The 24,559-nt window shown below is 47.5% G+C and overlaps 1 protein-coding gene across 3 annotated transcripts in view; it reads right to left on the bottom strand.

Moving 5' to 3' along the window:
* Window positions 1-5,526: 5,526 nt before the first annotated feature.
* The window catches only part of LOC141996252 (uncharacterized), a 73,895-nt gene continuing 54,862 nt past the window's right edge, over window positions 5,527-24,559 (bottom strand). The window contains exons 2-4 of one of the 3 annotated variants that reach the window (XM_074968218.1): window positions 11,883-12,000; window positions 9,824-11,461; window positions 5,527-7,558 (exon numbers count right to left, since the gene is read on the bottom strand). In XM_074968218.1, coding sequence (XP_074824319.1) covers window positions 9,903-11,264 — 1,362 coding nt within the window. In that variant the 5' untranslated portion in view covers window positions 11,265-11,461; window positions 11,883-12,000 and the 3' untranslated portion in view covers window positions 5,527-7,558; window positions 9,824-9,902. The remainder of the gene's footprint in view (window positions 7,559-9,823; window positions 11,462-11,882; window positions 12,001-24,559) is intronic. The other 2 variants (XM_074968220.1, XM_074968221.1) reach the window with 2 other exon arrangements.

Here is a 24,559-nt window from a genome sequence, read left to right as displayed (position 1 = left end):
TATCATTTATGCTCCTTCTGCTGATTCCCTAGGGTAGGAGAGCCCTCAGGAAAGTTTCCTTTTCTATGCACCAATAAAATTCTTGGAAATACAAAATCAAATCAGCCCAAGGTCAGAATTCCTGCCCAGAGAGTGGGACATTCCAGTAATGTGTTTATGTATTAAATCCAATGCCCATCTCTAGGGTATATGCTTTACAGCTGATTTGCAACAGCACCTTATAGGGAGAACAAGACCAATTATATTTCTGATTATTTAATAGCTTGGGATTCTGATTCCATTTCCCATTCAGTTCATACAAAAATACATGGTGTCCCTGTGGCACTCTGTATCTCCAAGCAGCACTCTGTAACCCCCATAGTCATCATTCATATGTGGGTATATTTCATACAAAGCATGCCATGTAAGATACCACAGGAAAGGTCATGATCTGCTGAACCCCATTGTTCTGTCAAAATATGTCTATCGTTAGTATATCTGAAGTTATGAGATTTTGCTGTATGGTTGTTACTGAAATATATTGTAAGTTTGGGAGTTGTCCACAGTTAGTTCTCCAGTGACAACAAAGGAGGTGACCAACAGCATTGAAAGATCATCAGGAGGACCATTAATCAACAAGGGAGTTGTAAACAAGGGATATACAATTTACACAATGGGGGATTTACAATTTACACAATGGGGGATTGCTCAACTCTGTGAGTCAGCAAAGCCCACCAGACATGTCTGGGCTAGTATTTTCCATTTGCCAGGTACATGGATTGATGGTATAAATCAAGGGACAGTGGCATCATGCAATTACCTTTCTCCTCCCCAACCTACACTGGAAGTAACAAGAATGCTGGGAAGACAAAGACTTCAACTGATGAAGAGGAGATTGGTCCCAGGCTTAATTGGAAAAGCCTGTGTATTAAGGACTGTAAGCTACCTGCAACATCCAGTGGCGTGAGAAAAGCTGCTTTAACTAACTATTGCTCAGTCTAATAATGCCTAGGTTTTAGACTCCATGCTTACTTTTTATTTTCTGTGGTAACTCTCTCTGACCTTCTATGCCTATCACTTAAAACCTATCTTTCTGTAGTCAATAAACTTATTTTAATGTTTTATCCTTAAAAGCACGTTTTGGTTGAAGTGCTTGGGAAATCTCAGCTCAGGTTACAAAGGCTGGTGTGGGTCCTCTCCGCATCGAAGGAGAGGCGGACTGGGGAATGAACTTACATTGGTGAGGCTTCTGATCAGGGCAAGACAGTACAATTCTGAGGTGCAAGGCTGGCGACTTGGGAGATTTGCAGGTGCCTCTTGCTGTATGATTCATGAGTGGCTCTAGGAGCATTCATGCAATCTAGCTGGGCTTGGGGCTCCATATCCTGTTGTACTGAGTAATTACAGCGTCTGGAGAGGTTTGCTGCTTGTCACTAGCAAAGCATTGTGAGATACAGCCCAAGCTGGAGAGATAAGGAGGCCCAGCAGTACCCCAGTTTCAGGCTGTACCCTGGGGGTCCTGTCACAGTCCCCGATCATTAGAACAAACTGAACTGCAGCTGTAACTTTCCCCAGTTGCAAGCCAGGGCCAGAATGTTTCCAATGGGCAAGGTAGGGGAGAGGCATTTAACACAAAGAGCCCAAGATGTCACTGTGTTCCCCTGATCCCACAGGAACTTTGCAAGTGTCAGTGAGAAATAAAACCTCGGTCACCCATTGGCGGGAAGCTGCATCCAGAGCAGACACTGATGCTCCTTTCTGCGCATGCTCAGGAGGGAAGAGAGTGACACCAGTGTGAAGAGCTGGGCAGTGTCTCCTGTAGGGGTCTGTGGGAGGAGAGGAGGAGAGTCAGTTCCTGCCAGGGTCTCTCAGTTCTTCCTCAGGGCAGATACCACCTTCGCCCCTGGAGCACGGCACAGTGCCTCCCCAGCAAAAGTAAACATGGACCTGTCCCAGGCCCTAACGAGTGCCCTCTCACTTCAAACTAATAAGTCCACAGCTTATAGGAAAAATTCTTGTTATTAGTCCCTAAGTCCATGACCTGCCACTTTGCACTATTAAATTTCATCCCATTTCTATTACTCCAGTTTTCCAGGCCCTCCAGAGCTTTTTGTATGATATTCCGGTCCTCCTTCGTATTGGCAATAGCTCCTAACTTTGTGTCATCCACAAATTTTATTAGCTCACTCCCACTTTTTGTACCAAGGTCATTAATAAAAATGTCAAGACCAATCCCTAAGGAACTCCACTAGTAACCTCCCTGCAGCCTGACAGTTCACCTTTAACTAATTCCGTATCCACCTTTCAATCCTCATATTAATCCCCATCTTCTCCAATGTAAGTAATAATTTCCTGTGTAGAACTGTATCAAATGCCTTACTGAAATCCTGGTAGATTAGATCTGCTGCATTTCCTTTGCCTAGAGAATTGGTTCTCTTCTCAAAGAAGGAGACCAGGTTGGTCTGGCACAATCTACCTTTTGTAAAACCATGTTGTATTTTATCCCAATTACCATTCACCACTATGTCCTTAACTACTTTCTCCTTCAAATTTTTTTCTAAGACCTTGCATACAATTGAGGTCAAACTAACCTGTAGTTTCCTGTTCTTAAGTTTTTCCCCCTTTCTTAAAAATAGGTACTATTTTAACAATCCTACAGTCACAGGGTACAACCCCCTGGTTTACAGATACATTAAAAATCCTTGCTATTGGACTTGCAATTTCATGTGCCAGTTTCTTTAATATTCTTGGATGTCTTATCCATTTCATGACTTCTAATTTCTTTATAGTCTACCTCATCCTTGATATGCAATGCTACTCCACCACCTTTACCTTTATTTCTGACTTTCCTGAACAAAACATACCCTTCAAAACCACTACTCCAGCAATAACTACTATTCCACCATGTTTCTGTTATCCCGATAATATCTGGTTTCACTTCCTGCACCAGTAGATCTAGTTCTTCCATTTTGTTGCCAAGGCTCCTTTCACTGGTGTACAAACATCTTACTTGTTTCTGCTTGGCTTTGCCCAGATTCCTCGCCAGATTAGGTACAGTCAGTCTACCGCCAGTATCACCTACCTGACTGTTAGTATCATTGACCATAGAATCATAGAATCGTAGGATTGGAAGGGACCTCGAGAGGTCATCTAGTCCAGTCCCCTGCACTCATGGCAGGACTAAGTATTAGCTAGACCATCCCTGACACGTGTTTATCTAACCTATTCTTAAAAATCTGCAATGACAGAGATTCCACAACCTCCCTAGGCAATTTTATTCCAGTGCTTAACCACCCTGAAAGTTAGGAAGTTTTTCCTAATGTCCAGCCTAAACCTCCCTTGCTTAAGCCCATTGTTTCTTGTCCTATCCTCAGAGGTTAATGAGAACAATTTACCTCCCTCCTCCTTATAATAACTGATCATGTACTTGAAAACTGTTATCATGTCCCCTCTCAGTCTTCTCGTCTCCAGACTAAAGAAACCCAGTTTTTCAATCTTCCCTTATAGGACATATTTTATAGATCTTTAATCATTTTTATTGTTCTTCTCTGGACTTTCTCCAAATGGTCCACATCTTTCCTGCAACGTGGCACCCAGAACTGGGCACAATACTCCAGTTGAGGCCTAATCAGCACGAAGTAGAGCAAAAGAATTACTTCTTGTGTCTCGCTTACAACACTCCTGCTATAAATCCCAGACTGATGTTTGCTTTTTTTGCAACAGTGTTAGACTATTGACTCATATTTAACTTGTGATTCACTATGACCCCCAGATCCCTTTCCACTGTACTCCTTCCTAGGCAGTCATTGGCACTATCTTTCCTCTTAGTGTCCATTCTCCTACCCTCTGCAGTTCCTTTCTCCATTGCTATACACCGTCTTTCTTGATTTTCCTCCCAGTCAATGTTAGAATCAGGCATGGAGATTACATGAACATCTCCCAACTGTCTCCCCTGACTTCCTAGTTTAAAGCTCTTTTAATCAGTTGGCCAACCTCCATATCAAAAATCTATTACTTTCCCTACTCAAATGGAGTCCATCCCATTAGAACTGTCCTCTGTCTGTGAATGCCTCCCAGTGGTCAAACATCCCAAAGCCCTCCTTATAGCCTGAACCATCTGTTGATCATCATAATCTTGTCTCACCTTTGTTCTCTTCCTCCAGGGACAGGTAGAATCCCACTGAAGGTCATCTGAGCTTCCATTTTTTTAAGCATCTTCCCCACCTTAGCATAGTCTCCCTTGATGCATTCCAGTGAGAATCTAGCAGTATTGTTTGCTCCCACATGAAGGAGAATCAGTGGATTCTTTCCTGCTCCCATTAGGATCCTCTTCAGCCTCAGGTCCACATCCCACATCTTAGCTGCTGACAGACAGCTCACCCTTCTGTTCTCCAGAGCCACTCTGGTGACAGGCCTGTCTGTTCTTCTCCTCAGTAGGGAGTCACCAACTAACTTCCCTCTAAGCTGCTTGGCTGTGCAGCTGCCTATTAAGCGTTGTGCAGGCTCTCAGGGCTGCGGCAGGGAGAGATGCCTCTCCCCAAGCCCTGGACCTACCGCAGCGCCCCTTCCCCCCTCCCCTGGCCCTGACCTAGCCTGGCCCCGAACCTACTGTGGCCGGGGGACAGGGGCCCCTCCCGCAATCCAGCCCAGCCCAGGACCTGCCACAGCTGGGGGAAAGGTGCCTCTCTCCCCGCAGCCCAGGTGCTGCCGCAGGGAGAGAGAGCTGGGGAGGGGGGGAGTTCTCTCTCCCCAGTGTAGCCCCGGGGAGCTCCACTGCACCCCAAACCCCCCATCCCCATCCCAGAGCCCACACCCATAGCTGGAGCCCTCCCCCACCCCAACCCTCTGCCCCAGCCAGAGCCCTCACCCCCCCACACACACACCCTAACCCTTTGCCCCAGACCTGAGACCCCTCCCACACTCTGAATTCCTCAGCCCCACCCCGCCACATGAATTTTGTTACGTGCGTGTCTTTTCCTCTGCCTAGTTCTCCTATTTACACGCTTCTACTGGCCACTTTCCTCACCCAGCAGTCTCCACTCACAGTTCTCCAGTCCAGCCTGCATCTGAAATGCATTACCTAGGGAGGTGGTAGAATCTCCTTCCTTGGAAGTTTTTAAGGTCAGGCTTGACAAAGCCTTGGCTGGGATGATTTGATTGGGGATTGGTCCTGCTTTGAGCAGGGGGTTGGACTAGATGACCTCCTGAGGTCCCTTCCAACCCTGATATTCTATGATTCTATGAGAGTGACTGCAGAGCCAGCCACCCCCCACTCAGAGGAATACCCCCACCTCACGGACCCCTGCTCACTCACCCACATTGCCCCCCTCAATTCTGAAAGCCTGGGTGGGGAAGCTTATTTTCTTGTGATGCTCTGAACATCTGGATCTAAGAATGGTGCCCCCTCAGCTGTTCCCCTGGGGAAACCAAAGGGTTAATTTTGAGAGAGCTGATTAGGCTCCAAGGTGTACTGGATGATCTCCACCTAGGCTCTCCATGGTCCCAGCCCATGTTGCTAATTGAAAGAACTATGAGCCGATGTCCCTTTTATACAGTTTATTAAAATGAAAAAAATCGAGACCACACATCACTAAGGCTAAATTACTGTAAACACTATCACTATGCAGCTAACTAAGAGTTAAACAATACAGTTATGGTCAAATCAGTGAATTAATGCGTTAACAAGGATACTATATTGGAATAACATGTCATCAATTGGGTGAAATCATCAGAGTAACACAGCAGAACATCAGCCCTTATAAACACTAAAACAGGATCCCAAGGAAGCGGCTGTGTATTGTGTTATATACCGATGGGCAGATGGTGGAGCCCCCCCCTTGGGGAGGCTAACTCTTGGCTCCACCCCTTCCACCTGCAACCTCACGCCCGGGGCCACACTTCCATTTTCTCCATCTCTGCAGACTGGTCTTCCCAAATAACAGGCAGCGTGCACCCGATTCGGAAGGAAATATTTTCAACAGTAACCTCCTGCAAAGCCACAATTCCTTTGGGATCCAAATCCATGGGCCTTTTTCCGAGTTCCAAGTCACTGACTGGGCAATACACTTCCCAGATCATCTGAAACTATATTGCCATAACCCTGAATAACACTGTGTTTACCAAACTAAATTAAAACCCAAAATGCTTCATAACATTTGCTGACCAAACTGGACCAGAGGGATTTGCAACTGGGCTATTGAGTGAACTGAATCAGTATTCTCTTCAGCTAAACTAAAGTGTAAAAAGGCAGGTTGTGAAATCACGGCAGTGCTGTTGCAAGGACAGCTACCATGCAAGAATGGAATTTTACTGAAACCTGAGTTCTACCATGACCATTATTCTGGAATGTAACTTGCTTACTTAAGCTCTCACAATCAAAACTATTATTCAGGGATGTAAATTGTTTTATTTCAAACCATGGGTTTGTCTGGATAAGATTTACTGGGAAATCAGTTCTTACAAGTAAAAGGTTAAAAGTGTGATAACTGATAAAAATATATTATAGCAACTGTAAGTGAAATAATGGTATTTATCATCAAAATAAGAAAGTAGTCAATAGTGATTATGTAAAGTGTATCGAACTTGAAGTCCTTTATATTCATGATAAATGCTCTGAAACTGTATGATAGGTAGATGCTGTGACCTTTGTATGAACTTCTCCTTTGTATCTGCGCTGGAGAATGCAAGTTCAGCAAAAACTAAGGTACACGAAGCTTGTAAAATGCACTTTAAAAAACCCAGTTTCTAAGTGTTATGATATACCTGGCTACTACAATAGAGATGAAGTTATGTTAGAGAAAGTTTGTAATTTCTATAATGTTAGCCAATATTAAATAGTACATACAGTATTAACATTATATATATCACATCACATTTCTTTAATTGTCCTCATCTTAAGATCTTCCAAAATGCTTTTCTATTTATGTTACAGAAAGAGATAGCTGAAGTATTGTAACAACAGGGCTAGGCACAAACATAGCAGAAAAATAGGTAATGCTAGGCCTGGAATGTTCAAAACAAAATTCTAGTCTTGTGTACGTGCTTCTCTGTTTTTGTTTAATGCATGGGGTCTGTATAACAGTCAAAATGTAAAATATAAGCCATGTTGAAACTTTCAACATATCCCCCACATAGAAGGTGTAGCAATTACTGTCTATGAAAAACATGTCACAGAAAATAGAGAAGAAAGATATATTAGATAAAGTGATGTAGGGAAAATTGTGAAACTCCCCCCCACTTAGGTATAAATACAGAAGGGATAAGCACAGGATCTCTGAGACAGTGTGAGCACTGCAACTCCTGTCTTTCAGAGGGATTGGTAACATAAGCACTCTTCCTTTCTGTATTAACCCTTGATTAATAAATTGATTAAGACTAGATATTGGATATCTCGCTATTAATTTATATTGCACCCACAACAAGTGTGATCATGTCCGTTCGTTGCACAATTTGCAATATGATGTTCTTCACTGTTTCGAAGTAGAAATTTTAAATTGCTACTGTTTCCTCGGGAGCATCCCAATAGTTGGAATATTCTTTCCTGCTGGCTGAACTACACTTGAACTTCTTCCATGTCACCCTGCAGGGGTGGGGAAAAGACACACACAAAATATCGTTTTAGCAAACGGCCATTTGTCTCCAAGTCCCCAATAAATCTGAGGTACATTCTGTCAAACAAAGGTAATATCCAATTATGAGACCAAACTGACTTCAGGACAGAGGGAAAAACCCACAACACAAAGGAGTGGAAAACACTTTCAGTTTCATATAAAATGAAATTCCAGAGCAGGTTGTCTGATAACCCAAAATCAAAACAGATTCTCCCATTGTATTCTCCTCTGATCAGTTCAATTTTCCTTCAGTCTGTGCCACCTCATTATTATTCAGTCATGTTACTTACAAAAGATTTAGCTTAATCACAAGGGGGGAAAGCAGCCAACCTTCCCATCTGCAGACAATCCATGCTTTGCAGGAAAAAAGCCCAGAAGCAGCTTTGCCAAGAGATGGAAGCAGAGATGAAAGCACAGAATGATTACTCTGTTTTTGGGATCCATTCAAATTCCCCTTCCAGGCCTGTGACACTTTCATCTCTAGCCCCAGTGAGTCTGATTTACGATCAAAGTGTGACACCTAAGCACAGGGAGCGCTCAGAATACGGCATCATGTAACACATTGGGAGGTGCAGGGGCAAAACGTGGGGAGGATAAATGCTATTGTGGCTCACACAGAAGCTAATGCTGCTGGGGCGAGAGGGGATTGTGACAGTGATGGGGAAGGAGGGAATCCCTTTGACTCACCCCGTCTCCTTCAGGAGTCACAGAGTATGAAATGACACATTTTTCCTACCCCACTTTGTTCTATTTCAATCTATTATACATGAAGAAAACGGCAGAAAAAAATATTTCTGTCCTGCAAAACCCCGAGCAAGGTGAGAACAACTGGGATTGAGACAATCTGTCCCCAAGGGGGAACACGGTGACTATCAATCACTTTGTAATGGAGGAATGGTATTGATGTGATGCTTGGGTTTGTCCAGAGTAGGAAGAATGATGGTGGTGAGCTCAGGTCCAGGGGAAAGCTAACCCCAGCCACTCTACCCAGGTTATGTCTGCAGTACAAATGTAGTTGTGTTACAAGATCTCTAAACTGAGTGGCTACCTCCATGTACAATCCCAGTGGAGACAAGGCACGGGCCATTTTTACTTCAGTGTAGCTAGTCAAGGTGAACACTATCTCCCGCACATGGTGCTGATGGATATTTCTGGCAGGAGAAGGACACACTCCCAGGACTTATAAAGTAAAGGAGTTGATAAAGGATGATGTGATTCACCCCAAATGGGAAGGGGCAAAAGAGAGGCAGGCAACTCACGTGAAGCTGAGAGACTACACTGAAGAAAATGGTACAAACTACGTGGGAATTTGCTACTGTATTTTACAAAAAATCTTTGGCCAGCCCTAAGACATTTATGGCAGCGGTTCTCAACTGGAGGTCCGGGGGCCCCTGGGGTTCTGCAAGCCCTTTCAGGGAGTCCGTGGGGACCCACAGCTGAGACCCCGAGTCTCAGCGCCCTGCCACAGGGCTGAAACCCCAAGCTCCCCTTCCCCCAACCACTGAATCCAGGAGCAGCACGGGGCTGAAACCCTGAGCTCCCCTCTTTCCCTCCCCCACTGAAGCTGGGAGCAGTGCAGGGCTGAAACCCTGAGCTCCCCTCCCGCCCCTGAAGTCAGAGCAGCAGGGAGCTGAAACCCCGAGCTCCCCCAACGGAATCCGGGAGAGGCACAGGGCTGAAGCCCTGAGCCCATGAGCAAAGTTGAGGAGGCACCCAGCCCCCCGTCCCCCCAACTGCAGTGCCTTACCCAGAACGTGGCAGTCCTGGGGGAAGCTCCACCCCCTCACCTCCTCCACTCCCTCAGCCCCACCTCTGGCCAGGTCAGAGATGGGAATCTGGAGCCAGGCAGTGCGGGGCAGCTGCTCTTCTTGCTGCTGGTGTCATGGGGGAATGCCAGGGCTGCCCACTCCATCTGCTGCTGGTGCCCAGGGTTGCAGCTGCTCCTCAGCTCCCAGCCTGCTTTGACTGCTCACGCAGCCAGTTACAGCTGCCCAGGCAGGGACCTGGCTCCGAGGCCAGCAGAGCCGTTGGGGAGCAGCCACCAGCACAAAGCCCCAGACAGGTGGGTGGCTGCTGAGGTGAGTCAGGGGGTGGAGGTGGCACTCCCTCCCTGGACCTGGCTGTGTGGAGCTAGCCCAAGCCTTGCCAGCCCTTACCCCCCCAAAATAGAAGTCAAAGTACACCTACGCCCAAGGATCCCACCCCCGGGCCCAGATCCCTGAGTCGCTACCCACCCGTTGGGGGCCCTGGAGTTTTTATAGCAGGTTGAGGGGGCCTCAGAAAGAAAAGGTTGTGAAGCCCTGATTTACGGCGTTACTCGCCTGTGTGGATTCTCTTATGTTTGATGAAAATTGAGCTCTTATTAAAACTTTTCCCGCACTCAGGGCATGTGTAGTTTGTCACTCCTCTGTGGATTCGCTGATGACTAATCAGGGCTGAGCTCCGACGGAAGCTTTTCCCACACTCAGAGCATGAGGAGAGTGTCTTCCCTACATGGACTCTCTGATGTGTGAGGAGGTTTGAGCTCCGATTGAAGCTTTTCCCACACTCAGAGCACGTGTAGGGTCGCTCTCCCGTGTGGATTCGCTGATGTGTGAGAAGGTGTGAGCTCTGGGTGAAGCTTTTCCCGCACTCAAGGCAGGTGTAGGGCGTCTCCCCAGTGTGAATTCGCCGATGTTTGTTCAGGTTTGAGCTGTGGTTGAAGGTTTTCCCACACTCAGGGCATATGTAGGGTTTCTCTCCTGTGTGGATTCTCCAATGCCTAATAAGGTCTGAACTCTCACTGAAGCTTTTCCTGCACTCAGAGCATATATAGGGCGTCTCTCCTGTGTGGATTCGCTGATGTGTGATAAGGTTTGAGCTGTGGTTGAAGCTTTTCCCGCACTCAGAGCACGTGTAGGGTCGCTCTCCCGTGTGGATTCGCCGATGTGTGATAAGGTGTGAGCTCTGGGTGAAGCTTTTCCCGCACTCAAGGCAGGTGTAGGGCGTCTCTCCAGTGTGGATTCGCCGATGTGTGATCAGGTTTGAGCTGTGGTTGAAGCTTTTCCCACACTCAGGGCATGTGTACGGTTTCTCTCCTGTGTGGATTATCCAATGCCTAATAAGGTCTGAACTCTCACTGAAGCTTTTCCTGCACTCAGAGCACGAGTAGGGTGTCTCACCCGTGTGGATTCTCCGATGCGTGATAAGAGTAGCTCTCCGACAGAAGCTTTTCCCACACTCAGAGCACATGTAAGGTGTCTCTCCTGTGTGAATTCTCTGATGTGTGATGAGGTGTGAGCTGTGATTGAAGCGTTTCCCGCACTCAGGGCATGTGAAGGGCGTCTCTCCAGTGTGGATTCTCCGATGGGTGATCAGGGCTGAGCCGTGACTGAAGCTTTTCCCACACTCAGAGCATCTGTAGGGAGTCTCTTTTGTGTGGATTCTTCGATGTGTGATAAGGTTTGAGTTCCGATTGAAGCTTTTCCCACATTCAGAGCATGTGTAGGGTCTCTCTCCTGTGTGGATTCTCCGATGTGTGATGAGGTGTGAGTTCCGATTGAAGCTTTTCCCACACTCAGGGCATGTGTACGGCCTCTCTCCAGTGTGGATTCTCCTATGTGCGATGAGGGTTGAGCTCTGACTAAAACTTTTTCCACACTCAAGGCATGTGTAGGGTCTTTCTCCCATGTTCATTCTTTCATGTCAAATAATGTCTAATAACGTACCGAAGCTTTTCTCTGGCCTATGTTGACTCTCACAGGCTTTTGCCTCTGCACAACTTCAAGAAACTTTCCTTTTGGATCTTCCTGCTAATGTCCGATGTGGTTCTACTTGCTCAGCATCTTCCTGCTGTGGATTCTGCTCCACAGTTTCACTCACCATCCAATCACCTGGAAGGATAGAGAGAATTCAGACATAGGTCACTCCCTGTGCTGGGGAGAAAGGAAACCCCAGAGCGGAATGGGAAAAGGTGGGCCCAAACCAAAATAAGTGCCAGAGACATCAAACAAAACAGGATTTGATTCAAACCCCTTCCACAACCTGCCCTGCCTAAAGTCCTTCCCCAGAGGATAGAGAAGAGAGGGTCATTTCTGGGTCCACATCCCACTCATGGGGAAGGAAGATTGGGGAGGGAGCTACAGCCAGATTTCAGTCAGGAGAGGAGGGAAGTCATGAGTGACATTTGCCATGAGCATGCCACACCTGCTGGAAACCATTCTGAAGTCAGAGAGCTCACAAGACCTTTGTAGGGAATCCCAAATGTTTGCTTCATTCATGGACAGTTTCTGAGTTGGTTAGCCGAGTCCTCACCTGTCTGGGCACCTTTCTGGAGCTCTCTTTCCTCAGAGCCCTGGAGATCTGGGACCCACCGCTCTTCCCCTCGTTCCAGGCAGGAGATCACATCAGGTTTAGAAACTGGAAACCCTGACTAAGAAAAACAAGGGAGATCAGCTGAATTTGTGGGATTCTTGTCACAAATAGCATTCCATGGTTTTACCCTCAACTCATTTTTAAGCACCCCGGGGCCAGCTTCCATAGTTCTAAGCATCAGGACCATTATTATTAATCATATTCATTACACTAGTGCAAAAGAGCCAATAAAAATCAGGGCCCCATTGTTCCAGGCATTGTATAAACACAGAGTAGTAGACGCTCCATGCCCTGAGGAACTTACAATCTATATAGCCAAGACACACACCGAGTGGTGGAAGGAATTAGAATACATGAGCAGAGTGAACAATATAATGGCAGACAGAGATGATAACACAGGCATATCTTGATACTATTGTATTTAACTGTGATGTGGTACACAAACCCCATACTGGGCCTGATGGGGTTAAAGGACACTACCCAGCCCCAGGCCTGCGGAGCATGCTTCAGCTGGAGGAGCAGGTTAAAAGATGCTTAGAAGCCCAGGGAAATGGGGGAGAGGGAACAGGCTAAGGGAAAACAGGTCCTTCGCCTGAAAAGCCAATTGGAAGGTTGGACCTGGGATGGAACAGCGACAGTGGTGTGGCCCCCAGGCCGTGCCTTCTCCAAACCCTGCCCCCCAGTTTTCTCACAACCAGCAGACCCCACAGGGCTCTGCTCTTTTGAACTCGGGGGGAGCTTGAATGGGAGATGAAACACTGACCAGAGACCTCGGAAGAGGCAGTTGCCATGGTGGAGAACTACCTGATGTCCCTTGGCTATTTTTAGTGCGCAATGGTTCTCAAACTGTGGGTCGTAACCCCAAAGTGGGTCATGATCCTGTTTTAATGGGGTCACCAGGGCTGACTTAGACTTGCTGGGGTCTGGGGCCGAAGCCTGAGGGCTCGAGCCCTGGGCAGTGGAGCTCAGGTTATAGGACCCTTGCCTGTGGCTGAAGCCCTTGCCTTCGGCTTTGCCCGCACCATCCAGGACGGCAGCGCTAGGGCAGGCTCAGACTTTGGCCCTCCCTTCTGGGGTTGTGTAGTAACTGGACTTAACTATCTTGAGTCATTTTTAGGGTTGTCAATTAATTGCAGTTAACTGAGGGGAAAAAAGCACCCACATCACGTCCCACTGCCCCCAGAAGGCCTCTCATTCCAGGGACTGACACCCCCCCACTGCGCCATCCTCCAGTGCCACCAGCTGGCCCCTCACACTGGGGGCTGACACCCTCCCGCATCATGCCCCAATGCCCCTGGCTGGCCACTTGTTCCAGGGGCTGTCCCTCCTGCTTTATGCCCCATTGCCCCTGGTTGGGCCCTCAATCCAGGGACCCCCCCCCCCCGCACCCTCCCCCATTGTCCCCAGCCGGCCCCATGCTCCAAGGGGCAGCCCATAGAGAACAGGGGCCTGGCAAGCTCAGCCTCCCTGCACCAGCCTCTCTTCCCCTGCCACATGCTGCACACTGTATACGTTATAGTCTGGGTTGTAATCGAAATCAATATATTTGAAAATTTTAGAAAACATCCAAAATATTTAAATAAATAGTATTCTATTTGATTAATCACAATTAATTTTTTTAATCACTTGATGCCCTAGTAATTTTGTATCATCTGCAAACTTTGCCACCTCACTGTTCACCCCTTTTTCTAGATCATTTAGGAATATACTGAATTGTACTGGGACCAGTACATATCTCTGCAGGACCCCGCTATTTACCTCTCTCCACTATGAAAAATGACCATTTATTCCTACCTATTGTTTTCTATCTTTTAACCAGTTACCAATCCATGAGAGGACCTTCCCCCTTAAGCAAAGTAAGCTGTCATGGCATAATGAGGGACCTTTGATGAGGGACCTTGTTGAAGACTTTGTGAAAGTTCAAATACACAATATCCACTGGATCACCCTTATCAATGTTTTTTGACCTGACAAATAATTCTATAAAGGATTAATGAGGCACAATTTCCCTTTACAAAGTCATGTTGATTCTTCCACAACCACTCATGTTCATTTGTGGGTCTGATAATTCTGTTCTTTATTACAGTTTCAACCAATTTACTGGATACTGAAGTTATACTTACAAGCCTATAAGTACCTGGATCGCCTCTGGAGCCTTTTTAAAAAAAAAAAAAACAAAAACAAACAAACAAAAAAAAACACAAACCAGTGTCGCATTAGCTGTCTGCAAGCCATCTGGTACAGAGCCTGATTTAAGCGATTGTGATGTGATGTTCACCCCACACTACTCTAGGAGGGTCAGTAACTTCCTTCTTCTCCCTGCCCACAGAATTCTGTAAACCCGCACTCCATATACAGGCAGTCTCTTTTTAAAATGTCCCGGCCCCCCACACTTGTAACACACCATCACCCAAGACCCCACTGGTCTTTCCCTGGCCTCCGCCCTCTTCTTTTCTGTGCCCTTTCCCTATGTAGCTCCCTTGATCTTCCTCCCTGGATCCAGACCCTTAAACTGCCGGCCCCTTCTGGGAATGTCTGCCTCTACAAACTCCTCTGTTATTCAACTGCCACATCTAGGGTGACAATTTGATGCCGCCTGACCCACAGCGGTGTGCTCTCTGGGAGACTCTGAAGGAATGGTTCAAGAATGACAGTGTCCATAATGTTGGCCAAATGTTGGGTGTCTAGCCTTAGCCAACAAGTGGCCCAGTCTGTCAGTTTTGGCCATAGTCCTCCTGTCCATCCTGCAGCTCAAAATTTTTTGCCAGTACTTTTCTGCCGAAAGGCCCACCCAGTCTAAGATGGGCACCTGAACCACTTCGTAGTGCCTTTCCCGCTTGTCACGGAGCGCCAGGTAGGCTGCCTGAGCTTCCCCTGTTCAATAGGGAGGTAACCGTAGGGCCCAGATTCCTTTATCCCGTCCTGCCCCCATAGCCATTCTCCCAAACGTGACCAAAAATCCATTGGGGTCAACCGTGGGGTCCATCTTGCAGCGGCCTAGACCCTGTGCCTGGCTGCTGATCCCGCCACAGGGCTCACCACACTTTGTAATAGCTGCTGCTGCTACACCCACACTTGCTTCCTTAAAATCCCTGAGGGCTTTTTAGTTCCTCAATCTGCCAGGTGAGCAAGGACGGTCTCTCCAAGTGCTGGGACTGCTGGAAGCTCTGCAAGATTGGCTGCATTTCCTTCTGCTGTTCTACCTGCCATTGTAAAGTTTCCTCCACCACCTGGCCTGCCAAACTTTTTACACTCACTCCCCTATCCATGGGGTAATCTACCGTGGACTAAATCCAGATTGCCAGACACTTTTGAATGGACCACAAAAATCTTTTAAAAAAAAATTATAATAAGTAAATAAAATTTCTCTGGAGTCTGGACCCTGACTATACCTTGGGCAAGAAATCTGCACCTTGACAGAAAATAACTGTCTACCCCTGCCTGTCACGTTCTCCACCCCCATGGATAAAGGCAGGATCCCAGACATGCCCCCACGTGTGATGGAGCACGCACTATGCCGGTCCTCCTTGCTTTGCACAGACCACTCAGAGACCTTTTCTTGTGTAGATACACCCTACAGTTTATTTACAGTGTCTCACTCCACCACCTTTTACATACCAGTGCAGTCACGCTATTCGGAGGCCTGGTCTACACTATAAAGTTAGGCCAACATAAGCCGCCTTGTGCGCAGGTCTACACTTAAAGTTGTCTCCCAGTGATATAAGTGCCAACACAGTAACATCACCTTCCCGAGCAGCTTTGGGCCATGGTCGATATACATAGGTCAATGCAGCAAGAGTGTAGATGCAGAGTTACTTAGGTTGACTATAACAGTCCTTCAGCCACTGTCCCACAATGCCCGACACTGACCGCGCTGGTCATGATTGTGAACTCCACTGCCCAGGGGTCATGTGGACAGGAAGCCCCTGCACCCTTTAAACCCCTGCACATGTTTGAAACGTCTTTTCCTGGTTGTCCAGCTTGATGAGCACAACAAGCAGCTCTCCACTGCTGTGGGCAGCTGCCCAGCTGCCCGTGCCAGCCGCATACCCCAGACACGCTCCCGCCTGGAGCGGGCAGGAGACATGGGATCTCCTGGGCTGTGGGGAGAACCAGCCGTAGGAACATCTACAGGCAGATTGCTGGGGGGATGCCAGAAACGGGCTACGACTGGGACCAGCAGCCGTGCCATGTGACAGCCAAGGAACTGCGGCAGGAGCACCCCAAGGCCAGGGAGGCCAATGATCGATTGGGTGTTGAGCTGCAGATCTGCTGCTCTCACAAGGAGCTGCAGGGCATGCTTGGCTGAGACCCCACCATGATCCTGCACACGACTGTGGATACCGCCGAGGACCCTGAGACACAGGGTCCTGCCATGAACAGCAAGGAGGAAGTGGATGAGGAAGAGGAGGAGGAATACGGGGGACAGTCTACCAAGGTATCCAGCTCTGCTGCGAGCCAGGACCTGTTTTGATGCCACCGCAGCCCAGCCAATCCCTGCTATCGAGCACTGGTGCAGGGGAAGGACTCTCGGGTAAGCGTTACATTTATTTCCCATTTTCGTGATGACACCCCCAACTTATCAGGACACAGCTACCTATTCATCATTGATTCACTCGTACTAGAAGTGGTGGTGGTACAAGAGGGAGGTAGAGCCGTTTGCTGCTTTTCGTTCCCCACTCAAGTTAGCTGAGGGGACCATGCAGAGCAGTTTATGTCCATAGGGATGTTCTTCGAATTCTGCTGAGCGATCTCGATGAAACTTCCATGGAGGAGCCCTGCAATCCTCTCCTGAAGGTTTCTAGGGATGGCAGCCTTATTTCTTAGAATCACAGAATATCAGGGTTGGAAGGGACCCCAGAAGGTCATCTAGGCCAACCCCCTGCTCGAAGCAGGACCAATTCCCAGTTAAATCATCCCAGCCAGGGCTTTGTCAAGCCTGACCTTAAAAACCTCTAAGGAAGGAGATTCTACCACCTCCCTAGGTAACGCATTCCAGTGTTTCACCACCCTCTTAGTGAAAAAGTTTTTCCTAATATCCAATCTAAACCTCCCCCATTGCAACTTGAGACCATTACTCCTCGTTCTGTCATCTGCTACCATTGAGAACAGTCTAGAGCCATCCTCTTTGGAACCCCCTTTCAGGTAGTTGAAAGCAGCTATCAAATCCCCCCTCATTCTTCTCTTCTGCAGACTAAACAATCCCAGCTCCCTCAGCCTCTCCTCATAAGTCATGTGCTCTAGACCCCTAATCATTTTTGTTGCCCTTCGCTGGACTCTCTCCAATTTATCCACATCCTTCTTGTAGTGTGGGGCCCAAAACTGGACACAGTACTCCAGATGAGGCCTCACCAGTGTCGAATAGAGGGGAACGATCACATCCCTCGATCTGCTGGCTATGCCCCTACTTATACATCCCAAAATGCCATTGGCCTTCTTGGCAACAAGGGCACACTGTTGACTCATATCCAGCTTCTCGTCCACTGTCACCCCTAGGTCCTTTTCCGCAGAACTGCTGCCTAGCCATTCGGTCCCTAGTCTGTAGCGGTGCATTGGATTCTTCCATCCTAAGTGCAGGACCCTGCACTTATCCTTATTGAACCTCATCAGATTTCTTTTGGCCCAATCCTCCAATTTGTCTAGGTCCTTCTGTATCCTATCCCTCCCCTCCAGCGTATCTACCACTCCTCCCAGTTTAGTATCATCTGCAAATTTGCTGAGAGTGCAATCCACACCATCCTCCAGATCATTTATGAAGATATTGAACAAAACCGGCCCCAGGACCGACCCCTGGGGCACTCCACTTGACACCGGCTGCCAACTAGACATGGAGCCATTTATCACTACCCGTTGAGCCCGACAATCTAGCCAGCTTTCTACCCACCTTATAGTGCATTCATCTAGCCCATACTTCCTTAACTTGCTGACAAGAATACTGTGGGAGACCGTGTCAAAAGCTTTGCTAAAGCTTCCTCCATGGTAGGACGCTTCCCCACGCCACTTGGCAATAACTTCAGCAGGCATCACTGCCTTAAACAGGCTAGCGGCATACGGCCCAAAGCAACTTCAGGATGCCAGCAGCAACTGTTCTCTCTGCCTTTGTTACCCTCAGGAGCGAGATATCAAATAAAGCCACCACTAGCTGTGCAGAACGGTGCCAGTATTCAGTCCCAGAGCCCTACACTCAGTTTCATGCACCCCAGCAATTCCCTCCCCATTTCCCTCACCCCTGGCAGGCCAGACCATGGCCAGTACAGTTAGTTGCACCGTGATCCAGCACTCCAGAGCAGAAGTGTCCATAAGCAGCTCTTGTTTAACACTCTGGGGGAGCAAGGGATAAACCAGCACTTGCATAACCATGGAAAAGTAACCCTTTCTGTTGGTGTACTCCTTGGCCAGGTGCTCTATGGCCATAATAGGTTTGTGCGTGTCTACTGTTCCACTGCGGTTCGGGAACCCCACAGCTGCAAAGCCATCTGCTATGTTCTGTACATTGCCGAAGGTCACAGTCCTGCGTAGCAGGAGATAATTAACAGACTGAAGGGAAGGTAACTCACAGGCATGAGGATACGTGGATAAGGCAATTGAACTCAAGAGCGGCGCTATTTTCCTCAGGCTTTGTCGACAATAAACCTGGCTGAGGTCCTTTGCCACTGAGCTAACCCTGTGGCCTCTCTTTACGAAGAGCGCTGAGGTCTGCTGAATCAGCAGCCTGCACTCCCTGCTAGTGCAGAGAACACAGGAGCACCGAGAACGGCAACACTGACAACTCTGCAGTGCAAGCACCTCTCCACAGCTCTAACAACACTACTGACCCGACCGCTGATTTGGTAAGTGGAGAGCTGCCCACTCTGGGGTTCACAACCTAAGATCGCAGAAAGCTCCAAGCTAAGGAATCTCCCCATCCCCCAGCTACAGATCCCCCCAGAGTCTGATAAGGTTTGGACACACTGAGTAACGAGAAGAGGTCAAAAAAAAAAAAAGGGGGGGGGGGGAAACGGACTGGAATTTGTAAGACAATGGCAGAGACTGCAGCCTTGAAGAACAACAGCAAGAAACGTAAAATATTGCAAACCCTGGCCATGGCTGTTAGATAGCTAAGACAACGAACAACAAAATTGGCAGGGCAAGTAACAGAAACAAAGATAAAAGAAGCAACAGAGCCCAGGAAACCACCAGCTCTGCTGGCAGGGCAGCAAGCACTCCAGACACACGATATGTCACAGCAAGCAAAGAAACACAAACAGCTGTAGTGAATTTGCAAAAAAGAGAAGTGCCGCCCCCTACTATCCATCTTGGTGGGCAACAACAGGCTCCGGGTACTTAGATAGTGCCTGATGGGTGGGGACAGAAATGGAGGTGGCCCTAGCAAAATTAAGGGATGGAACCTGGGATGGAATGGGGATATGTAGAATGACCCAAACCAAGAGCAACTAAGCAGCCCATGGGCAGGGGCCATCACACTGCAACCACCACCATATGATGAGAGCCATGTTCCAGTGAAACTGAAACCCAGACTGGTGGCTTGTCAGAATGGGAGAAGTAAGCGCACAGGAGGGAGAAGTTGCCAGCAATACTTTCCCTAGATTGGTAAATCAGATGGAGGAGGAAACGGAATAGGTCACAGAGCACATTAGGCAACAGGGGCTGCTCTTGATCACAGGAGAGTGGATAAAAAAGGATTTCAAAGTAAAAAACCTAGAGTACGTGGGCCAACACCGGGAATTAATGCATTGTCAGAAAAAATGCAGCCAGCAAGAGGAAAAAATTTAGGCTGGCAAACACAGGCTAAACATCTTAAAAATATGCATGGAGTTGCCCAGAAATGGCTAACTGCTGCTGGGAATCCCCACAATCCATTGGGCATGCAGACAAAAACAGGTATTGGGAGAACAAATTCAGGGTTTGTGGAAGCAGGTAGCAACCCCCACTCTCCTCCCAGAGCCTGGAACAAAACCAGGGATACAGGTTTCCAGCCGTCTGCTTTAACCCACAGAGCCCCACTCAGAGCTAATTACAGAACCTTTTTGCTCAAATATTTTCACATACTGGTTAAGTTTTCCTTTATAACCTCTCTCAGTTTGCCAAGCTCACTGCTGCTGTCTGTACTTTAAAATGACCACACAGAGTTAATTAATCTCTCCTGACTCATGTCTCCCTCCCTTCCTATATTGCTTTCCACCTGTTCTCTCCTCGCTTCTGCCCTCTTGGTTTTCAAAGTTATAGTTATTGCAGAAACCCCTGTCGCAGGAAGAAACAGAACAACTAAAAACAACACTAAAATACGTAAGGTGGCAACTTTACTTAAATAAGTCCAGTAAAGTAACTATTCTAACGCTTCAGGAATGCAACAGCTGAAGAGACTCTTAACTTTCTTGCAGATATGGTTGCTAAGCAACAGAAATGACAACTCTGCTTCTAATCCTAGCCCTTAACTAACATATGAAATGTAGGTTTTTCTTAGTTCCATGCAGTAGTATCCTGCAGTGCTGTTCTTTGTCAACAGTAAACCTGACCGAGCGCCTTGGCCACCGAACCGAGCCTGTGGTCCTTCTGAACAACATCGAGGTCTGCTGAACCCACACGCTGCCCTTTCTGCTACTGCACCCAACGCTGGAGCTCCAAGAGCAGCGACACTCACACCACTAGCTCCACCCCGCAGCAGGAACCCCACATACTCCTCGGGTAACAGGGCTCCCGACAGCTGCAGCTCAGAGTCAAACACCTCCCCTTTGCAGAGACAGAATCTGGTTTTAGGTGAGCGGCACTGAGCAGGACCTACCTACAGCTCTTCTACACTCAGACACGGAGCCTGCTCCCCAGAAACAATCCCACACTTGCTACACTGAGCAGCCCCATCTCCATTAGTCACAAGCAATGTTCCCTTTAATTTTTTCCACCCATGTGTGGAATAAATTCTGTTATGTGCACAAGATAATGTGCGCCACCAGTAGAAACAAAAACCTTAATATATATTTTTTAAAAGTTACCAATAGGGATAATTACTCCAGCCAGGACAAGTTAGGCATTTTAGAACTCACTACTCAAAAAATTAAAACTAAGTATAAGAGAGAAATAAAAATTATGCAATGCACAGAGCATTCAAAAAACTAAAATAACACACTTTGAAAGAATAAAATTACAGAAAATATATGTGCATTGCAGGAAGTACCAACAACAACAGTATCGGGAGATGTGTGACACACAAAAAGACTGTAGGTGTGCTGGCTGCTGGAGAAGGTTCTGAGAGACGCCCATCCGCTGTCTCTTTAAGGCACATACTGAAAGCTCTCCTCCTGAACCATGTCCCCTCACTGGGGGAAAAACTGTGTGTGTAGGTGTGTGTGTGTGTGTGTGTGTGTGGAGAGAGACAGACAGACAGACAGAGTGTGCTTGTGCTGGCTACTAGGGAAGTCTCTGGGAGACCGTGCACTGTCTCTTAAGACACTCACACACCCGAAGGCGTGTTCAGACCTCAAAGCTGCTGCAAGTTCTGAGCCCTGTCCCCTCTACCCTGCTCTGCAAAGATTGGGTACTGGGGCTGGGGGAGGGGGACCCCCTGACATCAATTCTCTCTCCACCACCAACTCTGCACAGCCAGCAGGAGGGTCCCAGGGGCAGCTGCAGGAGCAATGTGGCTGCAAAGCAGCGGGGGCAAGGGGCATCTGAACACATGCTGCTGGCTGCATGTGCGTGGCTCTGCTAATCAACTGCACAGCACTTGAATCTCTCCTGGACAGCTGCCCAATGGCACAGCTTACAGGAACACAGTCACTGGATTTCCCTCCAAAATCTTTCACTTATCCATCATTAAACACACAGACAGCTCTCCTATCCCACCCCACGGCTGACAATCCCCATGGCAGGGAGAACCCTGTGCTGACACAAAGTACACAACTCAGCGTGCAAATGGCAGACTGGATGCTCAAGGTACACATGCACCTCTTCCCCTCGATCAGGCCAGGGGGACTCAGACCCACAGCTCCTCATTCACAAGCACAGCTCTGCGCCAATCCTCAAATTAATCCCCAGATTTCCTCACCTCACAATCACACCTCTACCCAGCTGCTTCAACTCATGCCTCTGCCATTCACTACAGCTTCACGTAGCCCAGTGAATGCAGCTGGAGTACATGTGGATAACGCCCAGTGGTTACTGCCAACTCCAAGGGGGCAGAGTTAAGGTTGCACAGGCATGGACCTTCACTCTGGATTTCCTACTTTTGAGAGGTTTGAGTGTTGCTGAACTCGACCTGCTGGAAGGGCTCAGAACAGCACTGGGCACCCTTAATGCTGCATTAATGAAGTTGTCAGGGAATATGGATGTTCAACACACACACAGAAAAGGATGGTTCCCCACCCCACCTGCCATTCACAGGCCCAGACAAGGCAACTTGAAAGGGGATGGAGCTGGGAGGTTCCCTGGCAGTGGGAGGGGGTAGCAGCAGGGATGACTGGCAGTGGGGATGGGGGGAGCAGGGTTGGGTCATGGTGAGGGGCAGCAGCTGGGACTGGGTGACCTGGGGCTGGGTGGTCTCCATGTGGGAGATTTGTTTCTCCCTTCCATGCCCTGTTTCCAGTAGAGAATGGGCATCCTGGGGAATGGCTCAGGGCAACAATTCCCTACCAACCAAGGACAAAGCACTGCAGATCCAAGCGGTAGTGTTAGGATATAGATATTCAGGCCTGTCCGTGAAGGCCTGTACTCGAAGAATTTAGGTGTGTTCTTATCACTTGGCTAGTTATAGAGGTATAAAAGAAAGAATCTGAGGCCCTGTGCTTAGCCAAAGGCCTTTGGCTAAGCAACAGAGGCAGCCATAAGCTGGGAAGCGACCGGTCACATCCTCACATTCCAAACTAGTCACATTGAAAGAAGGTGCTATTGGGCTGTTAGGAATACAATCCTGTCCTGATAGTGCCTATCACCTCCAGAGAAAGGGAAGTGCCTAGAAAATGTAAAAGGAAACTTAGTTTGATAGCATCTTGTCTGGCAAGAACTCGCTTATCAATAGCTGCAATGTGAAATCCTCACTTCTGTATTGTTTTGTCATTATAGTTCCCACTTTGCTATTGTTTGTCTCCATAATCTCTGTCTGGTTCTGTGATTGTTTCTGTCTGCTGTATAATTAATTTTGCTGGGTGTAAACTAATTAAGGTGGTGGGATATAATTGGTTACATAATCATGTTACAATATGTTAGGATTGGTTAATTAAATTTCAGGAAAATGATTGGTTAAGGTATAGCTAAGCCTAACTCAAGTTTTACTATATAGTCTGCAGTCAATCAGGAAGTGGGGGGGGGGGGGGGATGGGAACAGGGACACAGGTGTAAGGCTCTGTGGTATCAGAGCTGGGAAGGAGGATACTAAGGAAGGAAACTGGAATCATGCTTGCTGGAAGTTCACCCCAATAAACATCGAATTGTTTGCACCTTTGGACTTTGGGTATTGTTGCTCTCTGTTCATGCGAGAAGGACCAGGGAAGAAAGAGGGTGAAGGAATAAGCCCCCCTAACAGGTAGGAAGTGGGACCGCTAAACACTGAGGATGGAGTGGAGGTCAAGGATAATCTAGGCATGGCCCAATATCTAAACAAATACTTGGTCTCAGTCTTTAATAAGGCTAATGAGGATCTTAGGGATAATGGTAGCATGACAAATGGGAATGAGGATATGGAGGTAGATATTACCATACCTGAGGTAGAAGCAAAACTCAAACAGCTTAATGGGACTAAATCAGGGGGCCCAGATAATCTTCATCCAAGAATATTAAAGGAATTGACACCCGAAATTGCAAGCCCATTAGCAAGAATTTTTAATAAATCTGTAAACTCAGGGGTTGTACCATATGATTGGAGAATTGCTAACGTAGTTCCTATTTTTAAGAAAGGGGGAAAAAACGTGATCCGGGTAACTACAGGCCTGTTAGTTTGACATCTGTAGTACGCAAGGTCTTGGAAAAAATTCTGAAGTAGTTAAGGACATTGAGGCCAATGGTAAATGGGACAAAATACAACGTGGTTTTACAAAAGGTAGAGCGTGCCAAACCAACCTGATCTCCTCCTTTGAGAAAGTAACAGATTTTTTAGACAAAGGAAACCCAGTGGATCTAATTTACCTAGATTCCAGTAAGGCGTTTGATACTATGCCACATGGGGTATTATTAAATTGGAAAAGATAGGGATCAACATGAAAATTGAAAGGTGGATAAGGAATTGGTTAAAGGGGAGACTACAATGGATCCTACTGAAAGGTGAACTGTCAGGCTGGAGGGAGGTTACCAGTGGAGTTCCTCAAGGATCAGTTTTGGGACCAATCTTTTTATTACTGACCTCGGCACAAAAAGTGGGAGTCTGCTAATAAAGTTTGCAAAAAGAAAAGGAGTACTTGTGGCACCTTAGAGACTAACCAATTTATTTGAGCATAAGCTTTCGTGAGCTACAGCTCACTTCATCGGATGCATACTGTGGAAAACACAGAAGATGTTTTTATACACACAAACCATGAAAAAATGGGTGATTATCACTACAAAAGGTTTTCTCCCCCCCCACCCCACTCTCACTACTACCAACAGGAGAGTGGGGTGGGGGGGGGGAGAAAACCTTTTGTAGTGATAATCAC

The sequence above is a fragment of the Natator depressus genome, chromosome 11 (genome assembly GCF_965152275.1).
Source record: "Natator depressus isolate rNatDep1 chromosome 11, rNatDep2.hap1, whole genome shotgun sequence".
NCBI classification, from domain to species: domain Eukaryota; kingdom Metazoa; phylum Chordata; order Testudines; family Cheloniidae; genus Natator; species Natator depressus.
Note: the sequence above shows the minus strand (reverse complement) of the source record. Positions and strands in the feature narration are given on the sequence as shown.